Source organism: Homalodisca vitripennis, chromosome 4, assembly GCF_021130785.1.
Source record: "Homalodisca vitripennis isolate AUS2020 chromosome 4, UT_GWSS_2.1, whole genome shotgun sequence".
In the NCBI taxonomy this organism is placed as follows: Eukaryota; Metazoa; Arthropoda; class Insecta; order Hemiptera; family Cicadellidae; genus Homalodisca; species Homalodisca vitripennis.
In genome coordinates this window covers 22,997,474-23,023,770 of record NC_060210.1, presented here as the reverse complement: position 1 = coordinate 23,023,770, position 26,297 = coordinate 22,997,474, and the positions used below count along the sequence as shown (strand labels likewise).

Genomic DNA, 26,297 nt, shown 5'->3' with positions numbered 1-26,297 from the left:
ACAATGCTACATTTTATTGATAGCATTAATTAAGAAACCAAAAACAAAACATTACAATAAATCTTTATATGGATATCGTTCATTTTTGTGAAGCTTGTCTACCTTTTAGGTTGGATACCTAAACTTAATATCTTATTTAACGTAGTAGCATTACAATAAAACTTGAAATATATAACATTCCTCAACTAGCATTCCTCAATTATAGAACATAGTTTTTCAATTGTTTGCTGTTTTTTGTATGTGGATCTTTGCAATTTATTTTTAATGATTCAAACAGTTTTTCCCTGTGTGATTTTTCAGACATTTTAACTAACGTAACTAACGTTTTTTAGCAATAACGTAATAAGACAATCACTACACAATTACACATGGAACTAGCCGAACTGTTAAGGCAATAATTCTATACTGACTAAAAAACCGCGATTCTGCCTGGCCGAATTTAATGTGACTACATATGCAGAATTTCGGCGTGTCAGAACGGAACACTCATCCATTTTTCAAGTCAGTATCACAATGGACGAGGAAGAAGTTGTTTGTGTCAGTGTTTTGCATTAATTTGCTGAGTTGTATGTGACGTGGTGAAGTTTTTAACTGCATAACTTCAGGCCGACATTCTATCTTTCATTTTGTTTACTATATTTCTTACATCATACAAAGCTGGACGTTGCTTCACTTCTACAATAAACTTCTCGTAATCAAAAAATAATATGTTATGAATAAACTACAACACAACTAGACAAAAATCTATAATCTTCGGTCTATTATGTTTAGACTATTGGTTAGGCTCAATCATAAAGCGCTTGAATATTCAATGGAGAGTTGCGCACCAACATTCTGCTAGAATTCGGCTCGTATATTCAATGGACTTTCGACTCGCAAAATTTTACGCGTCGCTTGGCGTAAATTCCACCTCTCGGTTTGTTAACGCGTGTCAGCATGGAAATTTCTGTTCGGTGCTGTTGACTTACGTTTTCGGATTTTCGGTCCATATAGAATTGGCCTTATAGCCGAGCGCTTGAGTGAGGAAAATAGTTTCATACAAAATTGTTTTTATCAAACCCTGTCATCATTAGGATTAAACTGCTACTGACATTGGTGGGTAATAATACAAACATCACATAAATGTTTCTATTTTGGCCATAGCTGTGATATGTTTCAAGCCCCTAACCATTCAAAACTACACCAACCTGTTTTGTTTCTTTAAGCAGTGTGAACTTAAACTCCACGTGCTTGTCAAATATACATTTCGTAAATCCCATAAATAGACCACGCAGCACGTTGCCGTGCTTCAAGTGGCACAACTGGCACTGATATTCAATGTGTTGGTCCGTTAAAAATAAATTAAAACGACTGTCAAATTTGCTAAAACTGACGTTCGCCCTTTTCAAAAAGGCCTTCAAGTAGAAGAAACAAATATTTTGAACGCATATACAAATTAAGAAGAAACTATTACATGACTTCCGACATATTATGTCACGAACATTTTATGACCGGCTTTTACATTTTTCAACAGCACCCCAATATGGAAAAATATTTTCATATGAATTGATATTTAATTATAACCAAAGTTATTCTTTAAAATTTGCCTCGATGTCATGAATAAATTCCTTGTTCGAAGACAGTAGAATAACAATTATATTATAGTTTGGATTTAATATTTATTTAGTAATTTTCTCTTTCTGTTGACTTGATTGTACTAGAATTATTCAAACCTATGAATAATTTGTAGATTAATTACACGATTATTTATTAATTTATTAGTGCTATCTTTTATTATATTAGCTACACAACTAATATAATCAAAGACGTTGTCCTGGTTTATAGAACTAGAATAATATGTTGTATTATGATTACTGTATCCTAGTTCTTACTCTATGCCCAAATGGCTGTAAAAGTAGCACTGTAGCAGAACGAAAACTGAAGAAGACTCTAAGGAGTGGGACTGAAGACTTAAGAGTGTAACGAGTATTATGTAAATATCCACTATTAAAGATAGTAACTATTTATTTATTTTCAATAATATTGTAGAAAACCATTAGTAAGTGTGATAGTAACGTTAAAACATACTCTATTTAAGCGATGTATTATTGTTTAATACGTTTGTCCCAGAAAGGGTTATAAAGATTCCCACTCTATGAGCTGTTTCACTTTTATTACTATTTATGTAGCATTGGATTATAGTTAACCCTTTTAGTGTCACAACATTGTTGTAGATGTGCTGGTTCTTTTTGGAGCGTTTGCGTGGTGTTGTACTAAATTAATGGTATCTTTTTATACTTAACAATAATTTATTGAGATATAACCTAAAATTAAAACACTAATAATTATAGTGTATTATATGGTGTTATGTGGCCTATAAATTCTTTCTGGAAAGTGCAATATAGCTGCACTATGAGTGTCCAACATTTCAGTGATGATAGTCGTCAATTAGAAGGATTTAAATGCAATCAAACATGTTTAACCTATAGCTTCACTATAATACAATGTTAAAAGTCTATTATGTAATTCAGTTTGACATTATTGTTCCAAAGTAGCCTAATTGAAACAAAGTTAAACCATTTGAGTAATGGCCGCTAGTGCTAGAGACAGAATATAATGTTATTTGTAAATACCTATTGTTTTGAGTTATTACGTTTCTGTAACCTGTTACCATGGTAGCATACTGTTGTTAGTCAATACCTACTATAAAATAACGTATTGAGTTATTACGTTCATGTGACCTGTTACCATGGTAGCATGTTAGTATACAAAAATTTAACCAACTGACTATAATGTAACATAGACTGGTAAACTAATAAATTTATAAACGGGTTAATTCAAATTTGACTCTACAAGACAATATTATTGGGTACTAAGAAATCCTTACCTATATATTATTAGGCTATACATATGTATTATAAATATAAAAAGTTAATGATACCTTAAACAAGCGCTCATGTGATCTGAACTTGTATTTTGGTACCATCTCAGGGGTATTAAGTGAATGTTATACTGTTTTGTTTGTTATATTTTATAAATAGGACCGTATCCTAGATAGTTTTTTAAATACTACATTATTACTGTTTAAACTGTATTTTGAAATAAGTGATTGATAATATCAAATCATCAATATTCATGAGTAAAGAATCCTAACTATAACTACTTACATTATATTTTAATTATGTTGTTAGTGTTGGACACTTATTATACTGCAGCCTACATTATTTTAAGAAATTGTTAAAAGTAGTTTTAGATAATTTTATGTAACGTGACAAAAATTAACATCATCTGAGGTTTTACTCTTTATACTTTTGAGTATTTACTTTAGCCATGTTACATAAAGTGATCTAAAACCACTTTTAACTATTTCTTCAAATAGTTTAGTTTCACATCCAAAATAATTTTAGGTGGTCATAAGCCATATATTGCAACAAAACTAATTTAACAAGCTAAAGGGCAATAATATACATAACAGAAGTAAGCCTACAGTGTTTTCAATGTATATGGGACAAAAGCAACCTACTTAATTTTCTTTGTTACTTTCTCTTGTGTTTTACTATTTTTCAACCTTTTTTTCTTTGGTGAAGTTTGATTGCTGTTTTTCCTCTGTTTTCTAGGTCTTGTTTGGCACGGTACATCTTAATTGCGCATTGTGTCATTTAAATATTTTTCTGTTTCCTGATTGGTTATAATATTTTATTGCACAGAGAAACATGTGAACATTTTGCCTAGGTGCATTGTGACTAAATTGTTTTATATTTTACAGCATTGGTGATAATTTGCCTGTACGATGGTTATTGCCCTGTACATATCAATAATAATATGGCTCGGTGATCTTGTAATATTCTCAGCACTCTGTTAGCAGTTTTGATCAGACATGTTGAATTGTTATGTTTTACTCATAGATAAGCTGCTATGTCAAGGAGTGTGTTTTTCTTTGTCACAAAGCAGGGTAGAATATGATAAGCAGACCCGTATTTTTATATCGATATTGATAAATAATATTAACTTAATTATAACTTTATATATAACTTTTGATATAACCAACCAATAATACTGATTTTTGAACAATAACTAACTTGTATCAACTATAAACATTTTTTTGATATCATAAACATATTTATTTCATAGATAATAACAGACAATAAAGCTCGTGGGAGGACCATGAAACAAAGTTTAAAAAGCGGCATATCAGCTGACCTGCTCGCAGATCCTCTTTGTGATTATTTGTACAGAAGAGAAGTATGGTTTTCTAGAAAAGATGCTTCAACATCTTCTCCAAAGCGGTTAATCATTGCTACCCAGAAGAAAACATAAATACTTATGCATATTTCCTGTCATAAATGTTTGTTATGTTATAATTTATTATTTATAAAATTGTCACTACATGTTTTATATTAATTGTTTTATTTTCAAATGTGTTTGTTATTATAACTATAGATATGTGAATATGATTTTTAAACACATATTCAATATATGAATATTAAGTACCGATGATTATACCAATCGATATAAAAACCGGATCTGCTTACCGTACTTAACCCCAAAGCAGTAATCGTTCAGTTATTTCGGCAGCCCCAACGCAGTAATCCTCTTTCCATATACTATTTGTTATAATGCTAAGGGAGACAAGTATGTATGTATTATTGATAGAAATAATACTTATAAATCGTCTAACGTAATCTGAGATCAGGACAGTATCAAAATGCTTGTGACCACCAGTGCAATCTTTGTTAGTCCTGAAAAAGTTAAACATCCCTTGAGATAGTAGGTACCAAAGTTCTACAGTCATGCGTAAAACATCAGTCTGTGTAAAATCACTAGCAAACGGGGAAGATAAGCAATGGCAGTGTTTTTATTTTTTCAAATTATAAGTTAACTGATTTTGTATTTTTTGTTAAAGTTAGGATAATATCCCTTATTTATAATTTTCTTTAAATTTTTAATACTTTATGATGCTTTTATAACGTTTATTTAAAATGCTAACTTGTGTATGTATATTTATATAATATCACAAAAGTGTGTACAATAAATCTAAGCTGACCACTGTTGTTGTTTTTTAGATAGATGGAGGTATGTGTTGACAGTATTGCATCTGCTGTGAATGCTGCAGTTGGAGGAGCAGCAAGGCTAGAATTATGCAGTGCCCTCAGTGAGGGTGGACTGACGCCTACAGTTGGTTTCCTGCATGTGGTCAAATCACTAGTCAAGATCCCCGTATTTGTCATGATACGGCCAAGAAGAGGCTTGGACTTTGTCTACTCTCCTGAAGAAATTAACGTGATGGAGCTTGATTTGAATAATCTCAAAACAGCGGGAGCAGACGGTTTTGTATTTGGAGCCCTGACTCCGTCTAAAAGTGTTAATGAGAGTGTCTGTAAAAGACTTATATTGGCCGCATCCCCTCTGCCTTGTACATTTCATCGTGCATTTGATGTTATCGAAAATCCATTAGTAGAGTTAGAAACGATTATATCGTTAGGGTTTGTACGTATTCTGACCAGTGGTCAAGAAGAAACCGCGGTTAAAGGTGTGAAAATGATTAAGAACCTAGTGAAATGTTCAAGAGAAAGGGTATCAATTATGGCAGGAGCAGGAATAACAGACAAAAATCTGGAGTATATCTTAAGAGAAACTGGAGTAAGGGAATTCCATGCTTCTGCCAGGACTCCCATTATTGTTGGTGAAGGGGAACAAGGGAACAGTGTGACCATGGGAACATCTGATGCTGATTCATCTTTATTGATTACAAACTCAGATTTAGTGGAGGATATGATAAAAGTTAGTAACCTAGTTTGGTCTCAAGAAAACAGATGATCCAGTAACATATTTTTATACTGTGATCATAAGATTACATATTGTAATATATATCATATACAGGGTGATTCGGTTAGTGTTACCGGCACTTTCTGAGCTGATTGTACTATAAAAAAATAAAGAAAAAAAGTTCATATAAACATGGGTCCGGAAATGCTTCCTTACTGGGTTATGGCCAATTGAAGATTTCACAAAAAATTGTGTGCAGGAGGTCAAATGATGATTTGCCGCGTGTTTATGAAGAGATATTTATAGGCGAATGCAACTTTTTCTAACGGATTTTTAGATGAGAAATTGAATAAAGTTCATCTCATAGCTGTATCTCATTTAGTTTTTTTGTTATACTACAAAAAACAGAAATAAAATAATTTTGAAAACACTTTTTTAAGGTTTAACGGACAATTATTTTGTTAAATAGGCATTGAAGACCCACATTTTTTACAAAGAAACTTGCAGAAAATTTAATTCTGAATAAAATTATGTGCCACACGGCTATTAACAGCGAAGTATTAGTTTCTGGAATTTAATTTTACAACAAACATTCTACCAAGCAAGAAATACGTATTTAGTAAATAAACACCGTAATGTAATGATATAAGGTACACAAATAATTGATTAGCATACAATTGTAAATACGATTTTAATAGATTAATGCTCAACTAAAAAACAATAATACTATTACTTTTTAGACTATCCAAATGGTTACATCATGTACCTACATATCTTTGTCACGTTAGCTTTATAGAAGGTAAATTATGTTTTTATAAGTTGGTATCACAAATCAGCTGTTCAACAATACACTGCAATTTATTGAGGAATCCAAATTATTTGTTACCAATTCTGTACTAGTTTAATGAGTGCAATTTAATACAATTAATTTACTACTCGTTTGTTAGTGAAGTGTATTTTAAAGTAACTTACTATCACAATTGCAATGCCTTTGTTATTTACAACGGAAGAATATGCCGACATGGTATTTGTCTTAGGCGTTTGTGACGGAAATGCAACCGCTGCTACTGCAGAATACCGAAGACGATTTCCTAATCGCAGAGTTCCAAACCCAAAAACGATCAGTGGATCATTTCGTACCCTAAGAGTAACAGGTAAACTTCCTAGTATTAATAATTATCGGGATCGCCCTGCCCAGAATAATGTAGATATGGAAGAGGCTATAATCATGGCTACTGAACGCAGTCCTGGTGTCAGTACACGGCGTCTTTCTAGGCGATTCGCAGTGTCTCAGTCTGAAGTATGGAGAACTTTGCGCAAAAATAGCATGTTCCCTTACCATAAACAACAAGTTCAAAGTATTCAACCAACAGATCCTCCTCTTCGATTGGAATTTTGCAACTGGTTAATTAGAAACCGTCAACATTCCAGAAACTAATACTTCACTGTTAATAGCCGTGTGGCACATAATTTTATTCAGAATTAAATTTTCTGCAAGTTTCTTTGAAAAATGTGGGTCTTCAATGCCTATTTAACAAAATAATTGTCCGTTAAACCTTAAAAAAGTGTTTTCAAAATTATTTTATTTCTGTTTTTTGTAGTATAACAAAAAAACTAAATGAGATACAGCTATGAGATGAACTTTATTCAATTTCTCATCTAAAAATCCGTTAGAAAAAGTTGCATTCGCCTATAAATATCTCTTCATAAACACGCGGCAAATCATCATTTGACCTCCTGCACACAATTTTTGGTAAAATCTTCAATTGGCCATAACCCAGTAAGGAAGCATTTCCGGACCCATGTTTATATGAACTTTTTTCTTTATTTTTTATAGTACAATCAGCTCAGAAAGTGCCGGTAACACTAACCGAATCACCCTGTATAATCTAAGTTAAGATTTTACATGTGCCTTTTTACTCAAGGTGAAGAGAATTGTCACTTCAATTATATATGTTGAATATGTACTCAATGGTAATATTGTAAATTATAAATCTTAATAACAAGGTTAATTAATTATAGAGTGGGTATTCATTCTTTATTATTTTTGCATTATGTACTTTTATACAAGGGAAAAGAGAGTCAAAAGTAATTAAATATTTATTTTTGTTAATTAAGAGGTCTTGTTATTCTTCAATTTGATTGTAAACATTTGATTCATGGGTGTATAAAGAGGTGGAGGCTCAAGCTACTCCAAATTTTAAAAGACAAACATTAAATTTGCACCCAGCAGTTTTTTTTAAGCTAGAACATATTTATGAGGTCTTAAAACTCAACAATTTCCCTGGAGAATCTTCCTACTCTCTAGAGTCTGTTAAGTCTTACCCTTTGTGAATTTTCTGTATGAATGAATGTTATAAAACAGTGGGAGAGGCTGAAACATTTGTTAACATTTTAATTCATGAAAGTAATTTTAATACTTCATTTTAACCCATTCCGTAATATTGTTGTTCAGAGTTTACTCAGATACAAAAATTTAAAGTTTGGCAAATGTTGAAGTACAGAGTTCTTGATCAGTAATGTACTGCAATTAGTAATGTAAAATAATATCTAACATTGGGGATTATCGGACATATCTCATTTTAAAATATGAATAATACATATACACATATCCAATTACTTTTTAGTTTTAAGTGAAACTATTTTTTCCTGAATAATTAATAATAATACTAAACTAAGTTAAAAGTGTTTATATATATATATATATATATATATATATATATATATATATATATATATATATATAAATTTATTATATCTTTAGGATGAGACAGCCTTTAAAATTTTCAACCAAAAATGTATAAAGGTTAAAACTCAGTGATTTTATTACGAGTAAATTTTAAGAGCTGGCATAGTGAAATGACCTTGAGTTTTTTCCCATAAGAATAATAATAAAAATTGCATGCCCTTATTTTTTATGTTATAGGAGATCTCATTTTAAAGATATAATTAATATACATCCAAACTCTTTTTATTTGAAGCTAAAGATCTAGAATTTAAATTCTATACTTAATAACGCACAGAAATCTGAGCTAGCTTTTGGCACAACAATCGGCCATTTTTGTTTACATTATTTAAGCATGCTGCTCCCAGTAGTGAACTTAAACAACTATTAAGTGTATTAATAATGTGAAGCCTTACATTACTTTTATGAACATCATTGCATTCTTTTCCAAATGCTATATCTTAATACTATTATAAATGCAAAAGTGTCTTTGTTTTGCTTTCGGGCACAAACTATTCCACCGATTTTACTGAAATTTTACATGAGCATTTTTAGGGCCCCTCAGATGAATATAGGCCTATTCTTATTTCAAAAATCCCTCCGGGCTACGCTCCACAGGTCCCTAAAGCAGCATAAAATCCAATTTGTAAAATTGTACTGTTTTGAATCCAACCTAATCACATAGTTATATATAGGTCTATTTATATTGTTTCTTGGGACAAAATAGCAAACTCCAGTTTTGCGTTGAAAATATAATTAATTAGATCTAGAAGAGAAAAACATTAAATAAAAATTACTCACAATTTTGCTTAACCATGAAAACTGAAAATGGGTACCCGATGCATGATATATGAGTAGTTCCATTTTAAAATATCATAGGACTCTGCTGTATTATATCACAAGTGCTTTATTAAGAAAGATGAAATTTGATTTTGGAGATCCTCTACATTGGTGTTACTATAATCTTGGAAGCTGTTTAAACAAATACAGGAGTTTTATAAAAATTGAGGACGACCATTTGTTAGTAATACTATAAATAAGAATAAGAATAATTTATTTTCACTTCTTTTGTACATAATTTTTTTTACAAAAATAATACTTGTACAATAAAAAGATTCTTAGAAAAAAATTACAAAATGAAAACAATAAAAGAGAGCACTAGCTAGCACTAAGAATAATAGATCATCATGCCAGGAATGACTACAAAAAAATCTTAGTCACATTTACATTTAATCTAGGAACTAAACAACAACAAAAAAATATTAATAAGTACCAGAGAAATTATTACATATTACATACAAGTATTTATATTAAATCAAAAGTGAAAATTTAGGACCTCTATGGTAAAAAAACCTGTTTAGAGGCTCCATTGCTAAAATAGAAATAACAAAAATAAATATCAGCTCTCAGAGACATTAGACATATAATAAAAAGTAATCTTCTTGTGCTAAAACAAAAGATTTCATGAGTCTAAAAAGTTTATAAATTAGAGATAGCTTATACAACTTATATACAGCAATATATAAAAGAATCTAATTAACAGTTAAATAAAAAATTTAACTTATTCAGAAAAAAACTAAATACTAAGTTTGAATATTTAAAAGAAAGTTTACATCTTCAAATTTCAAAAGCCACTGTTTCAGACGTTTTAAGAAGGCATTCTTACCTTTTGATTGCTTTAAGAATGGGGGGATTTTATGATAAATTCTTGGAGCTAAAAAGTTGAAAGTTTTTGTAAAAAAAGTGGTATATGGTTTCAGTAACAATGCTTGATTTGGATTTCTTAATATGCATTTGTAATTATTGTATTGTTGTATGTGTCCACTTCTGTTATAAAATAGCTTTAAAACCTTATATATAAACAAATTTTTTAGAGGTAAAATATTAAGAGAACTAAATATTGGACGTGTTGTTTCATATTTACTCTTATTTGAAATCAGGCGTATAAAGAACTTTTGTATCATGTTAATTGGATAAATATTTGAATCATAGGTACCGCACCAAAAGACCAAACCATACTCTATTCTGCTTTGAACTAACGAATAATAAAGCATTTTAAAAGTATTTTTATCACATATCCCTTTTAGAAAAAAGAAATACCTAATTGTATTGCTAAGTTTATTTACTTACTAAGAGTACTATTTACTTATAACATAGTAAATTATTCAGAGCACCAAGATTGTTTCCACCAATCCGGTAATACAATGTGTGGCCTCAACATAACTTGTTATGAATCTTCAAATTCTTCTATGACTATATTTAACTGGTTTCAAATTGATAAGGAGCTAACAAATGTAACAATGGTTCCTACAATTAAAAATAGTTATAACTTATGAATTAATGATCTGTCTGTTCGTTTGAACCAATTGAATAATAAAATCAGAAACAATCAGAAATTAATATATAGTTTCCCCTTCGTGTCTAAGAAAAAAAATAAATCTAAAATTTTTAACGATTACATTTTGGGCTCAAGTAGAAGTCCGCATGTCTGTCTGTGATAACTCAACTACTCATTCGTTCTTTTGATACTCTTAAAGCTCATAAAGTAAAATTGTTAGGGGGGAAAATTTAGGTTTTATTTTTAACATTACAATTCTCAAGTCATTAAAGTTGACCTCTAAAGTGAATAATACACTGTGAGAAACTATATTTTTGTGATAATACTTCTGAGTTTATATAATACTAAATTATTTTCATTACTAAAAATTCTGCAAGGTTTTATTGGATTCGGGACCGAGGAATTGTAACCAGAAATCATCCGGCCCTGGAACTCCCAACAGTCCGCAGCCTAGTCCATTAGTTCCCATTGACCTATAATACCACCATTGTAAACTGCTGTTCTTTCATTAAAATAATGTTCATTCCTCTAATCCTTAATCCTGGATGTAAATTTAGGGATTCTATTTTCTGTATCTCCCCGTCATTATTTTGATATACAATTCCGTCATGGGGATGAACGTTTTGTTTATCACTTTTCGATATCATCGAATCATCCCGTTTGGTGCTAATAAAGTTTTTGAAAGTTCCAAAAACATTCTTAACATTACAGTAGAGTCCCGTTAATCCGACCTAATTGGGACCGAGCCCTATTCGGATTATGTGATTGTTCGGATTAGCCAGAATTACAGAAAAATACGGTTTTAAACTTGAGAATGGGTCTATTTTGTTATAGAATTATCAACATTTTTATTAAAATATGTTTTCTGACTGTTGCATTGTATTTCTTGACAAATAAACGTGTTTGCGAATACTAAGCACATTTACCGTATTTAGTGTGAGAGTTCTATTGTTAAGCAATGTGAGCGTACTGGATATTGTACGGGTCCACGCGTTCAATAGTTGTACGAAACTACGCGTCATCCAATAACTCTCTTTAACACTTTAAATGCCAAGTCGGTCAGAGTTGACCGACGCCTATGATGTTTGTACAGATAACTGTCGGCCATACCTGACCGACAGCGTTGCTACGCAACAGACAACCATTATGCCCGTCCTGTATAATGCACTACACTCTAGCGGAAATTATCAAAACTACGTGACCTAGAATGACATTTGGCTATTTACAGAACACTGTTTCAGTTCAGATACGCTACAATAAAGTGCTGTTATATGGCTCGAAAGATAGAGTATTTCTTTAGCATCTCGTCGGCCAAAGATGACCGACAGATGTTTTTGTAATTTTGGTGTAACAATAATTTTTGTTATTTTATTGTAAAAATAGTAGTGATTATAGCAAAATACTATTACCCTGTGTTGCATTATAAAATTTTAAAGGAAATCAGCAATTTGTATGGTGCTTTTCTTGTTTTTTAAGATTTAAAGATGTTGTTTGTAAAATAATATACGTATTATGCTGTAATAAAATATACGTTTTATTATTACCACACACAAAAAGTGTTAATTAATTATTAATCCTGTAACCGAGAAGGTTACTTACATGAATATCATAATGTACAGTATTATTTAGAATTATACTTGTCAGGAATAAAATATTCATACATAATTCAGAACATTACTACAAGCTTTCTTATAGCTTCTTTGTAAAGTTTGGCTTCCTTATACCTAAATTACAAATATAATTAACACTTTTGTGACATAAGGTTTTTGTTAACTTACCACAAATGAATGATCTAATTTTAATGTCATTTCTGTATTACATAGATTTTTTCATTTGTGAATGTCCTTGAAACATGTTTCACATAAAAATGGTTTGTCAGGACACACGCTACAAAATGTAGTGACTTTTGTCATATTGTCTTGCTACACTGCGGCCTCTCTGTTCGGACAGTTTTTGATAACACATTTTGCAAACTTTCCTAACTCTGTTTTTTTTTTGCACCTTCTCCAACCATAGCAGATGATGTTAGATAGTGATGCCCAGTCCTTGATACTTCAGGAATGCGTGGCGTTTCCTGCAAACACATTAAGGAGCAAGCTAGCTGTTCTTTGAATTTTGTAATCGAAATTAAGTGCTTCTTTTTAGCATTGGGAGGTTTTTTTGTTTTCAAAAATGTATTGTATGCCAACCAGCTGTTAACCACAGAAGTACCAAGAACGAGTTCTTCACCTACTTTGTGGTACCATCTCATAGTCTTTCTCACAGCGGTGCTGTATGAAGACATCTGATCAGAAAGATCTATGCCTACTTTAGCCTTGTTGTAGGCTGTGACAACAAGTGGCTTTAGTACAGACGGCTTGTCTGGGTTTTTTGGATGGAATTTCTACATATTCCGGTTTGTGCACAGTTGACAACATTAAAAACTTCTCGTTTATCCTGCCACTTAGTTATAAGGACCCCTTCAATCATCATTTTCTAAACAAATCATTTCTCCTTTCTGGATTTTTTCTTTTGTCAAGTCTTTTGGAATGCCCCTTTCGGTTTCGTCTTAAGGTTCCACAAAGATGAGTTTGTCTCGATAACAAAGAGTTTGCTAGTTGAACAGAGGTATAATAATTGTCAACATATAGGTTGTGGCCACTGTTCAAATGGTTTGCCATGAGCTCCATTACTACAGAGGTAGCTACTGAGTTGTCTGTTGCAGCAACGGTACCTTTCCCCATATAAACTTTTATACCATAAGTATAGCCAGTTTTGTCACAAAGTTTAAATATTTTAATACCGTACTTATGAGCTTTGCCAGGTATGTACTGGCGGAAAAAGTAACCTACCACGGAATGGTATCATTGTCTCATCGATGACAAGGTCTTGTTCGGCTTCTTTTTAGGTTAAAAAACATACCATTTATAATAGAAAGCAAGGGTTTTTATTTTGCCGATACGCCCATCTCTTTGCAGATTGTTGTTATCATTGAAGTGCCAAAAGCGTAAAATTAATTGGAATCTATTTCGGCTCATTACTTTTGAGGGCACCTGAGAAGCTGTATAAAGCATTTGTGGACCAATAATCACTTATTCGGGGAAGTGTTACTAGGCCCATGTACAAAAGTAGGCCTATAAACTTTTTCATTTCTTCTGGATTGGTGTCTCGCCAATCTTTAAGCCTACTCTTACGGCTCAATCGTAATTTAGAAATTACATCGTGAGCATTCCGATTTGTTTCTGTGACCATCAGATCAATGACATCGGCATTAAGACACTGTTCAAAGAAGTCGATCGGTTTTGAATCATTAGTGGTAATAAATTTGAATGTAGGCCTAGAGTTAAACTCAAAGATCTGCTGTTTACCTTCAAAACTATGCCAATTGTCACCTTCGTCAGGAGTACTGTTAACTGTCGTATGGTATTATCAACATCGGCGTCTGTGTTTCGTTTGCAACCATAAACTCATTTATCAGCAGCTTCGTCCGAGCCATCACTTGGTTTGAAAGTCAGGGTCTGAATCCGTGTCGTCAACCACACTATAGTCCATGTCCTCAACACTTTCATCTTCACTTAATCCCGCAAATAAATCACCTTGAGATGAGGGAAGGTCAATTATTCTGTCAATTTCCGATTGTCGCAAAGGATCGCCCATTTTACGAACGCACTTCCACTTTTCTAGGCTAAAGCTTCAAAACAATAGCAGGTTGATTGAGGAAAAGGCGCGAAAAGTACAGTGAGGTGTGTCGTCCGAGAGTGATGTAATACACAGCTGACTACAGCTGCAGTACAATCCAGTGAGCTATTCTGCACTACCAACCACAAAAACGTAATATCCCACACCTAATATTGTGTCGGTCATGTACGACCGACGGCATATTTTATAGTGTACTATGTAAACTGTAAATGATCGTGTCGGCCAGGAATGACCGACGATGTAAAAACGTTTATATACAAAAAAATTATCAAATTCACAATGGTAAGTGACCAACTAACAGAAAAAACATGAATAGTTCCTAGTTTTAGCCACGGATAATTTTGGCACTCTAACGCTAAAAACAGAATATTTAGGCTTGGCATCTAACGTGTTAATGCGACAGAAGACAATTAACTGAATTTATGTCTTTTAACAATTAATATTGTACTCAATAATAATATCAGTACTGTACGTCCCAAGTTTTGTTTGATTTCACTTCTTAATACAGTAATTTAACTCATACTTAACCTATAAGTTTCAATTTGGTACTGTATTTAACTTCATTATTTATGTACTGTACCGTACACAATTTGTCTTAATAAAATACTGTATGTCTATTTAATTAAAGTTTTCTTTGTTTACGTACGAAATGATGCACCCATTTTCATTTTTTATGTAACTGAGTTCCTATAACTGTTCATTATCGTTATAAATAATTCCTCCTGGACCTGTTCGGATTAACCGACGTTCGGATTACACGTGTTCGGATTAGCGGGACTCTACTGTACTTATGTACCTTTTACTAACATCTAATGAGGAATTTATAGCTCCTAAGAGTGTAAAGCTGTCTTTCTGCTAGTTTCTGTAACTATTCTACTTACATCCTTAATAGAACGGGTAATTGTTTGAAATATGTATTAATAATAATATTTAATATTGTAGGTAAATGAATTTCGTGAATGATAAAATATATAAAAATTTATGAATTCCTACAGGAGCGAAGTGGCCAAATGATACAACGAGGCTAAGCTCGTAGTATGACGTTTCTTAGCTGACTGCAGCCTGCATAAGGAAGTACGAATGGCCCTCTCAGCTCAAAATTTGCTGTGGCATTGGAATTCAGGCTGAATATAATCTGAGACAAACCTTATCGTTGTCCTCATCCGTAGACTAATGGATATAGTCTCGGCTCTTGGTACAGACACGATAATTAGTTTATTATGCCAATAAACAGTGAACATCGAAGCCGGCATAGTTAACGCTGAGGCTTAAAATGAAGAATTATGAAGTTGTTTGAAAATATGTTGAGAACCGTTATTGATTTATTTCACACAATCAGTGATGTGTTTTAATGGAGTTGTCTATTGCATATCGCTAACTTGTGACATGAGTTTCATAAGATGTGGTTAAATTTGAAGCAATTTCACTGGTTTACGAAGGATCGATTTAATTGTACGATTAAAAAAATAAATATTTAAATTGGCAACGTAAATGAAATTATTAAACTATAAAAAACTCATGTCATGAACTTTTGCATTGTAAAGTTGCCATTATTTAGATTCAAATCTTCAGAACTACTTTTAGGTATTTAATTATCACAAAAGTCTTCTAATTCATCATCTTCATCCAGTACATCACTTACTATAGCTTGTAACTCTAAATTGCCCATTTTCATGAATAAACAGGAGTTAACTTAATCGTGACAATAAATAAAGAATATATCAGCTGTTAGGCATCAACTAGAATAGTTATACCATACCTGAATAATTAAATCAGTAATATTTAGGCCTTTCTCACCATTTTTCCTTTGAGGCAAAGAATATTACCTAATAAAGAAATGGAATTTAGTAAAATTCTAATCTTATAAATTAAAAGGAATTGCTAAATGTGTTGTAAATAAAGAAATGGAATTTAGTAAAAATCTAATCTTATAAATTAAAAGGAATTTATTGCTAAATGTGTCGTTAAGCGCTAATCTTGAGCATGGCTGGACCAATTGGGCTAATTCTTTACTTAAAAGTTAGTTGAAGTTTGAAGAAGGATTTTATAAAGAGAAAGATCGATAATGTTTCCCCGAATACTTTAGAATTCGAAAAGAATAATGAACATTTATTATCATATTTAATATAAACACATTTTGTTTTCATTTTAAATTTTGGAAAACGTGTTTACGATCGAACTTTTACTCCAGATTGAGCCAGTGACGAATTAAAAATATCTAATGTATATGTATACTCTATGTTGTTAATAATATTAAAACGTTTTTACAGTAAGCTGTTTAAAAGAACAAACCTGTGATTGCACATAAGGTACACAAAAACTGGTTGGCTTCCTTGACATTGTGGTATAGCATTTTAAAGTAGTTTAAAAAACAGGAATGAACTATATCATGCCTCAACGAGCCATTCTTTCTTATAAGACTTCCATCACAAAAACCTGTTATAAGATAGCAATAAAATTATTTTGAAAATTCTGCAGTAAGGATTTTCTTCCTTATTCCGTAATTAAGCGTTTTTGCTGTGCTAGGCTTCTCAGTTCTATTGATATATTCGTTATGGGGAGAACATGGAAAATTTGACTATGGTACTGAAAATATATTGAAAGGAAAGGAGATTACAAGGGCTGGTAGTAAACTCTTTTTGACTGAAGTAGGTTTAGGAGGACTACATGTTGATCGGTCCTAGAAGGCAAACTCTGCAGTGGAGTTGGAAATATGATTCATTCAAACCAGTTAGAAATGTTCCAACACGCCCAAAACACAAGAGCCAATAGAAATGTCGCTTAACAATGAAAACTGAAATACTGTGTACATGGGTATACCTACTTTACATTGGAAAAATATCATAGGGCTCCAACATACTACATTAAAAGTTCTTTTACTGAGGAAGTTGCAGACTTATTTAGAAAATTGCGTGTGAAGCCGTGGATAACAACTAGTGTCTATAGAATCAAAATAATCTTACTACAATGATAGTACTTACCTGGAATGTATTAGTTCGATAGTCAATCTCAACCAATGCATAGTTTCAAGATGATGGCCATTCGAATTTGAGAGATTTTTACATAGGGTATTTTACAGCATAAAGAAATACATGTTTCTTTTAGAAACATAACAATTTTAAAACAACTTACACCAAATGCTGTCAGCAAATGTTGGCCAGCTTTTGTTGGCAGCATTGCTATCAACAAAATGCTGGCAGCAAATGTTGGCGAATTCCGAAACTGATCAACATGTGTTGACAACATTTTTGCGCTTTGGTGCGTTTAGTTGCATTCTGCATTCCGAGATGTCAACACTCGAGCAACTTGCGGCGGTAGCAGCAGCGTGCGTCATCATAGGTAAAAAGAAAAGACCAAAGAGAAATTGGGTAAGGCCTTCCCTTAGGGCCAGATCTGTGTATAGTGGAAGTGACTTACTTTCAGATTTAAATCAGGACGATATTAAATCCATTGTCAAGAGAGTTGAGGTGTGACGGCAGCGTTAAAAACTTCTTGAGGATGACAAGTAACGACTTTGAAAACCTTCTCACAGCTATTGGACCTAAAATTGCGAGACAAGACACCAATTACAGGCTAGCAATACCTGCACGAGAAAGACTTGCAGTGACCTTGAGATACTTGGCCAGTGGAGACTCTTACTCTAGTCTCAGTTACCTGTTTAAAGTGTCAAAATCTACAATTTCTGGAATAATACCTGAAGTTTGTGCAGCTTTGATTGATGAGTTGAAGGATAATATAAAGGTAAGTGAATACTTGTATATAACCAAGTGTCCCATGATTGCCTCCTTCCATATCCAAAAATCAAATACATATGTGATTGGTTATATTATGCTGTTAGTAATAATAGTTGTTTTGGAAATGGGTTGGTTTAAAGAAACTTAGTGAAATATTTCACTCAAAGTTTAATTACATACATAAATAATACAAATAAAATCAAAACAGCTTTATTTCCATAGAAATTTAGTTACTTTTTGATGATAAACCTATAGATTGAATAATTTTATCACAATAAGCATCATTGTACTCGTCATGTTGAGGAGCCCACTCAGCAGAAATGGGACTTGCAGCGTTGATGGATGATTGGATTTCATTAGATGTTAATGGATCGTATGACTGAATGTAGGAAGATGCACTGGTTGATCTTGATGGCTCTGGACCCATCGGTAACTGTTTAAGTTCCATTTCGAACAAAATGGTATTAATCCTGTTGTTTTGCAAGTGCTTGGTCCCGAGAGTTTTTAAGTTTTCGTAATTGACCACGCAACGTTTTTTCCAAAGATATCAAACTCGTCTTCAATATTCCTGGCTGATTTAACTGGCTAGACACTTTTTTCATTACTTGATAAGCTTCATCCACAATTGAAGCTTTCCTCTTCTTCGTCAATTTTCGAGGAGGATCCGTTTCCTGTTTTAGGTGTGTTGTCGGCAGTTGTGATTGATGTGTCATTGCCCTCCTCTCTGCAATGTCCTCCTAAAAATAAAACCACATTTACTTTACAGTTGACATTACCTTGAGTTGACAGAGTAGGTAAAAATCACTAGTTTTAAATCTTTTGCTGAAATAAACGTTTATTTTTTATAAGATTATGGTATACTAGGGGGCCTGTGCGCAAATTGCGCATTTAAATTTTTTTTCTGTTTATGAGAGAAACTCACCTACAATTCGAAGAGATTATATGATTTTAAACTCACAGTTACAAAGTTTTATGAAAAATTTTATAAACGATATATTTCTGTTTACAATCTGACTTTAGTTACAAATTCATCTGAAGGTAATCAGCTGTTAAATTACAATCACATTTAAAAAACGTTATCACATAAAAAAAGGGACGTTAACAGAGAAAACCCTTATTGTATTAAGTATTATTAATTGGCACTTATATCTTGACTGTATGGATCACTGACCTCTTTAAAATACATTTCATTTTGCAGTTTGCCGAATACTAAAGAAGAATGGGCTACATCATGCCAAAGAGTACAACTCGCAATGGAATTTTTTCCGCACTGCATTGGAAGCATGGATGGGAAACATGTGATGCTACAGGCACCCATCAAACACATCAAGTGAATATTTTCAATTACAAAGGTTATTTCAGCATTGTTCTCCTGGCTGTTGTTGATGCAAATTATTTGCTTTACTTACGTCTCTGTTGGTTGCCAAGGACCGGTTTATCTGATGGTGGAGTGTTTGGCAATAGTACCTTAAAAAACAACACCTTCAAAATAAGACTTTGAATCTTCCCGACCCAAGTTTCCTTCCAGGAAGGGAGTTACTTACCGGTACCCTACTTTTTCCTGGCTGACGATGCCTTTCCTTTAAAAATTAACATCATGAAGGCGTTTCCTGGATTGCATGATAAGGCAAGTGTAAAACGTGTCTTCAACTATCGCCACTGCAGGGGCCGTAGAGTAGTGGAAAATTGTATTCGGGAATATTGAGTGTTATTTTCCGTGTGTTGAGGAAACCAATGTTATTGGAACCAGAGCGGGCAGACACAGTTGTTTTAGCCTGCTGTCACCTGCCATAACTTTTTGCGAAGAAGTATGTCATCAGCTTCAACGTATACACCTCCCGGAGCTTTTGATGTCGAGGACCTAGCTACAGGATCATTAGTGCCAGGACAATGGAGAGTTGATGGAATGCCTAGAGACACCTCTACTTCGTTTAAAGAAGATTCCAAAAAAACCTTCCCAGCTGGCCAAACAAATACGTGATGAAATCAGTGTTTACTTTCAAAGTGACGAGGGTTCAGTGCCATGGCAAAACAACTACTAGGCCTAAAATACAAATGTACATAAGGACGTTTGCACATATTATAACGTATAGTTGAATTTACAACAATAACAAAGTAACAATTAAAGTAGTGTTAATTACATTATATAATTTGTAACAAATTTTAGACCGTTGTGTTTATGTTTAAAACTTTTTTAACCTATAAAAGTGACATTAAAATATGTGACAAATTTGATAAAATAATCTTGTTAACTACTTGCCTGCACTGTTTCATCGGCAGCCTCTTTGTCGTCAGTGGCAATCCAGCTTCTTTAATCTTCCGTGCAGTAGTTTTATCCTTTAAAAACAGCATCGCTTTAAAATAACACCACTTGCTTTTATACTCGTCTGCCCCCGAACCACTCTTCTTCTTCTTAAGTTCTCTTTGAAACTGTGCCAACAATGTTTTTCACTTTTGCCTGTACTTCCGTATTACTGCTTTTATTTCCCGCGAAATGTCATTCCATGCATAGTTCTTTAGGTTTTTATTTTTAAAATCAGGGTCCATCGGATTCCAAAAGAACTGGTTGCTCTCGATATAGGTCAATCAATTGCATGACTGTTTCACGGGACCAATCAATTTCACTCTCAATGCTGTCGCTGTTCATATTGAGTTGAGAAACACGGACACCAAACAACACAGACGTACTACCCATCAACAGTCGCAACTAGAGTAGTACTGACGCTGTCGGAACGACATGGCGGCCAACCACGTGCGCTAAGGGAAGTGTTGCCAACATTGTTTGACGGTCGCTTTTAGTCCCGTCAACATTGCTGCCAGCATATGTTTGACAACATTCTTTGATCTTTACCGACTACTGGTGGGTAAATGCTGCCAACACTTTTTCGGTGCTGACAGCATTGTTGGCAGCAAATGTTGACGGAATTAAAAGTACGATTTTTGTAAATGTTGTCAGCTTTTGCTGGCAGCAATGTTGTCAGCTCCGGTGTAAACGCGGCTTTAAAGTAAGTACTTTTTTCGATAAATGTTGAGGTTTCAAGATGACAGCTATTCAAAGTTATGGAAAGGAATGTTATGTATCTCAATTATCAATATGTGCTTTAACTTCTAATGCATAAGCCCTAGGGACTTCAACCTTGGTTCGTACGTTCCTCTAGGTCTAAGGAAGAAATGATTGAATTTTTGGTTAAAGGATAGTAAGTCCGTCTGTCTGTCTGTGCGATAACACGATAAGATACTGTGAGTTTAGGCTATTCTCGGTTACAGGAAAGGCCTTATTGATTTTGGGATCATAAGGGCAAAGAACAGTCTGTCTGTTCGCTAAGTTGTTCGTTACTTTCTGTCTCCAGAAACTCTGTTGTATTAGTTTATTTTTGATTTTTATATCATAGAATTGTTAGGAAACATGGAGAAAAGATAAAACTTTCCAAAATTTCAATGAAAAAAGGGGAATTTGGATAATTTAAAGTTCAAGGCATCATCAAATTATAAGGATAATATTTTTATTGGTTGAAACATTAGCGAAAGTCATCACTCGACAGGCTGGAACATTCATTTCTGTCTGTCTCTCCACGTGATATCTCAAGAGCAACTCACCTGTAGACTTGAAATTTTGCATGAGGTGTGATTAATATATAGTCCAAAATGGAGTTTGATCGTGCACGTCACTCCATGGGATTTGGCTGTATTTTTACAATGGTTTAATGGTAACCATGATGGTAACGAAAGAAAATCATAGAATAAGAAAATTGTACTGTAACCGAACTGAGTACAATCATGACCTAGTAACACATGTAGTCAAACTATCTGTTTATCTCTCAAGAACCATTTTATTTATTTACTTAAATTTTGGATGAAACAAATTTTTTACATTTTTACACCGACAAGAATCAGTCAAAAAGTAAAAAAGTTTACTATGTATGTAAACATTTTCTTCTATATGATTACTTACCTATCTGACTGTGCACAGGACATCTCAAGAATGAAATAACCTTTAGACTTAATACTTGTTATATTACAGGAAAGTCGGATCCGTAGAATGTTTCAAACTATTAAAAATTTCAGAGTAAAAATGTTTTAAATATTCAGGTGTTACTGTGTAGAAAATTACTGTGACAGCTGATTGACACGATTTAGTTGGCACTGTTGAGTTGTAATATTTTCTAGACTGCATTTATGATGATTGAGTATGATTTCCAGGTTATAAACACGTAAATGACCGATTTGACAGATGCCAGATGATTATTGTAAAAACAATTTCACAGTAAAGTTTTACAGTTATTTTGTAGTAAGTAGTATGTAAAATTTACTTATGTTTTCAACGTCTGTTAATATTTTTGTATCATAATCCAACGTAAGAAGCCGTCTGCATTATTTTCCATTAGAGTAAACAAACTGAATTGAAATTCGAAGACATATCGATTGTAGGTGAAATAGAAATTGCGATTAATACGTGTCTGTATAGAATATAGCCCTCGATGTCAAACCACACTCATTGTGCGTTGAGAGAACATGCAGAACAGGACAAAGGTAATACAGACAACGATAAGAGCAAATCTTCGAATGTATTGAGCTCTAAAAACTCCTCTCTGGAAGGGGATGACAGTTATAATACAAATGCGGATACTAGCACTAGCTTTAAAAACCAACTTTTTGAAAAAAGAAGAAACATTGAAGATAAAATATTGGAGTCCTCAAAACGCTCTTTAGATATGCTTCAAACCTCTGAGGAAATTGCACTTGCAACGTCCAAAGAACTCAGTTATCAACGTGAACAACTGGAAAGATCAAATACACTCTTAGGAGCTATAAATTCCTCATTAGATGTTAGTAAAAGGTACATAAGTAATGTTAAGAATGTTTTTGGAACTTTCAAAAACTTTATTAGCACCAAACGGGATGATTCGATGATATCGAAAAGTGATAAACAAAACGTTCATCCCCATGACGGAATTGTATATCAAAATAATGACGGGGAATACAGAAAATAGAATCCCTAAATTTACATCCAGGATTAAGGATTAGAGGAATGGACAAAAATTTGAATGAAAAAACTTTGGAATTTGATAAACGGTTGCAAGTAAATTTGGACAGCATTGACAATTCAGTCTCTAGGCTTATGAATCTTGCTCTTGATATGGGAAGAGAAATTGAAGATCAAAACCGGCTAATTAATGATATTACAGTGAAGGCAGAAGATACAGTGGCTTCGTTACAGTCTCATAACAATGATTTGAAGAATTTAATAAATTAACATTCGTTGGTTGATGTCAACTAGTTTTAAGTTGTGAATATCATGAGAATAAAATTAAAGATGCGAATTTTGAGTTTAGCTACAGTTCACCTTCCTCTTAGTGCGGTCACGGACTTGACTCCTTGAATCTGATGTGATAGACACGATCTCTAAGCACGGTTGAGCAGCAGGGTTTCTCATTGAATCTGATGTGATAGACACGATCTCTAAGCACGGTTGAGCAGCCGGGTTTCTCATTGAATCTGATGTGATAGACACGATCTCTAAGCACGGTTGAGCAGGCAGGGTTTCTCATTGAATCTGATGTGATAGACACGATCTCTAAGCACGGTTGAGCAGCAGGGTTTCTCATTGAATCTGATGTGATAGACACGATCTCTAAGCACGGTTGAGCAGCCGGGTTTCTCATTGAATCTGATGTGATAGACACGATCTCTAAGCACGGTTGAGCAGCCGGGTTTCTCATTGAATCTGATGTGATAGACACGATCTCTAAGCACGGTTGAGCAGCAGGGTTTCTCATTGAATCTGATGTGATAGACACGATCTCTAAGCACGGTTGAGCAGCAGGGTTTCTCATTGAATCTGATGTGATAGACACGATCTCTAAGCACGGTTGAGCAGCAGGGTTTCTCATTGAATCTGATGTGATAGACACGATCTCTAAGCACGGTTGAGCAGCCGGGTTTCTCATTGAATCTGATGTGATAGACACGATCTCCAAGCACGGTTGAGCAGCCGGGTTTCTCATTGAATCTGATGTGATAGACACGATCTCTAAGCATGGTTGAGCAGCCGGGTTTCTCATTGAATCTGATATGATAGACACGATCTCCAAGCACGGTTGAGCAGCAGGGTTTCTCATTGAATCTGATGTGATAGACACGATCTCTAAGCACGGTTGAGCAGCCGGGTTTCTCATTGAATCTGATGTGATAGACACGATCTCCAAGCACGGTTGAGCAGCCGGGTTTCTCATTGAATCTGATGTGATAGACACGATCTCCAAGCACGGTTGAGCAGCCGGGTTTCTCATTGAATCTGATGTGATAGACACGATCTCTAAGCACGGTTGAGCAGCCGGGTTTCTCATTGAATCAACCCTTTTCACTATAGCTACGTTACTTGTAAAATTAAAGAATAAGTACCGGTAAGTTTATGCAGCGTGTAACGAAACTCAGTAGGCTACACACACTTTAGGATATTGTTCTATTGAACTAAGACGAGCTAAAAACTAAAGTAACCAATGGTAGACCGCCTGTCTGTTTGTATGTGTCTTGATTTTTTATTTCATAAACCAGTGAATATATAAAACTACAGTTTGGTAAAATATTTTTCCTTTCAGTCTTAAATCAAGAGTAATATTGGTAATATATCACGTTTCAAGATGGCGGGAGGTTAAAAATGGGGGGGGGGGGGGTGGGGGGGGGGGGGGGTGGGGGGGGGGGGGGGTGGGGGGGGGGGGGGGTGGGGGGGGGGGGGGGTGGGGGGGGGGGGGGGTGGGGAATTGTGAACCTCTACACGAAGTAATATCTGTTTGGACTTAGCAGACGATTGGCGATCTTTGGGTACACAAAGTTTGATAATAATACTTCAAATAAGTATGCAGATTTTCTCGTTGTGATTATCAATGAGTTTTGTTGTTGTTTTGACCAATGTATAAAAACGACTATTCAGTTACAAGCAGGGTTTTATTCTTAATTCCAATTTTTACATTTTGTGTAAATTTTGTTAAATGGAAACTAACTGCCAGTTTCATACAAATCTGGATTTAGATTAAAGTGCTAAAAAGACAGTTTTTCAGAAACATATTCATGCAAATAATTATCAAAATAAAATGCTCAAAACGAATGTTTGTGATCTAAGAAATTAAAAATATTTTACTATACGCATTAAAAATTATAAAATGTAAAATGATACATGGCTATGAACACCTGAAACTTCATGCAATACTTTCAGTACTCTTCTCATCGTATGCACCTTAAATGATCCTTCACTAAATTTTTAAGTTTTCAATAATTCTACGTAGCAACTAACTAATATACAATATATACTTTATAATACAAATTATTTAATTTTGTGTGGGGTTATTTCGTGCTATTTTATACATATTGTATATAATCTAGTAAGCTGTTAATACACGCTATTGCTTCTAAGTTAGATAAACACAAACTTTAAATATGTGTTCACGCGCTGGATATTCACATTTCAATAAAACACATAGTTTGCGTAAAAATGCTTCTAAGATCCGTTAACAATTTCCATTGAGCAGGCGCATCTATGATAAAATAGACACAGCTAAGTCATGGGGGAATTGCATACCATCAAGGAGTCACTTACATTCTATACTAGTAGTGGAGAATATAGCTGGATTTCCTTATAGATGGTAACTTCTAAAAAATGGTAACTTTCTTTTAGATGGTAATCATGAAATAATATAATTAAACACTTTATACGCAAAGAATTAAATTTTTATTGACTTTTTTGTGTGTGTTTTTTTTTAGTAATTTTGAACACGTAGCCTAATTTGGGTTATTATTATACAAACAGCAATTGTAAAACAGACATGACTTCTCCAATAAATTCATAAAACATAACTAAATACTGTTAACTATGAGTAATACATACGTAGTACATACGTATAAAAACCTACTTCGGTCTAAAAGCGTTTACTTCCGGTCCAGCGGGTGGAGTAGAAATCCCAACTTCTTGCTTTGCCTTACTACTTAATAGACCAACTTTGGTGTTACATTTTTAATTTCCTGTGTAACCGTTCTCGAGATAATGTGCAAACAAATCTATATGTCGACAAATTTTACGGTC

At 33.6% G+C, this 26,297-nt stretch overlaps 1 protein-coding gene across 4 annotated transcripts; it reads left to right on the top strand.

Annotated features, from left to right (window-relative positions):
* The first annotated feature begins 1,890 nt into the window (after positions 1 to 1,890).
* On the top strand, positions 1,891 to 16,956 carry LOC124359033 (copper homeostasis protein cutC homolog). Of its 4 annotated transcripts, none has more exons than XR_006922094.1 (3): positions 1,891 to 1,972; positions 5,043 to 5,854; positions 7,629 to 7,862. XR_006922094.1 is itself a non-coding variant. In XM_046811382.1 (3 exons), the coding sequence occupies exons 2-3, from the start codon at positions 5,047 to 5,049 to the stop codon at positions 15,512 to 15,514; spliced, it is 747 nt and encodes a 248-aa protein (XP_046667338.1). In that variant the 5' UTR covers positions 1,918 to 2,038; positions 5,043 to 5,046; the 3' UTR covers positions 15,515 to 16,956. The 4 variants fall into 4 exon arrangements, 1 of the variants encoding a protein (XP_046667338.1); XR_006922093.1 differs by having other exon boundaries at positions 1,918 to 2,038; XM_046811382.1 differs by lacking the exon at positions 7,629 to 7,862 and adding an exon at positions 15,482 to 16,956 and having other exon boundaries at positions 1,918 to 2,038; positions 5,043 to 5,760.
* Positions 16,957 to 26,297: the final 9,341 nt, after the last annotated feature.

Excerpts from the sequence above, each read along its gene's own strand:
- LOC124359033 (XM_046811382.1), top strand. The coding sequence starts at position 5,047 with ATGGAGGTATGTGTTGACAGTATTGCATCTGCTGTGAATGCTGCAGTT. Across the intron at positions 5,761-15,481 it reads TAGTGGAGGATATGATAAAA|GAGCGAAGTGGCCAAATGAT; the intron begins GTTAGTAACCTA and ends GAATTCCTACAG.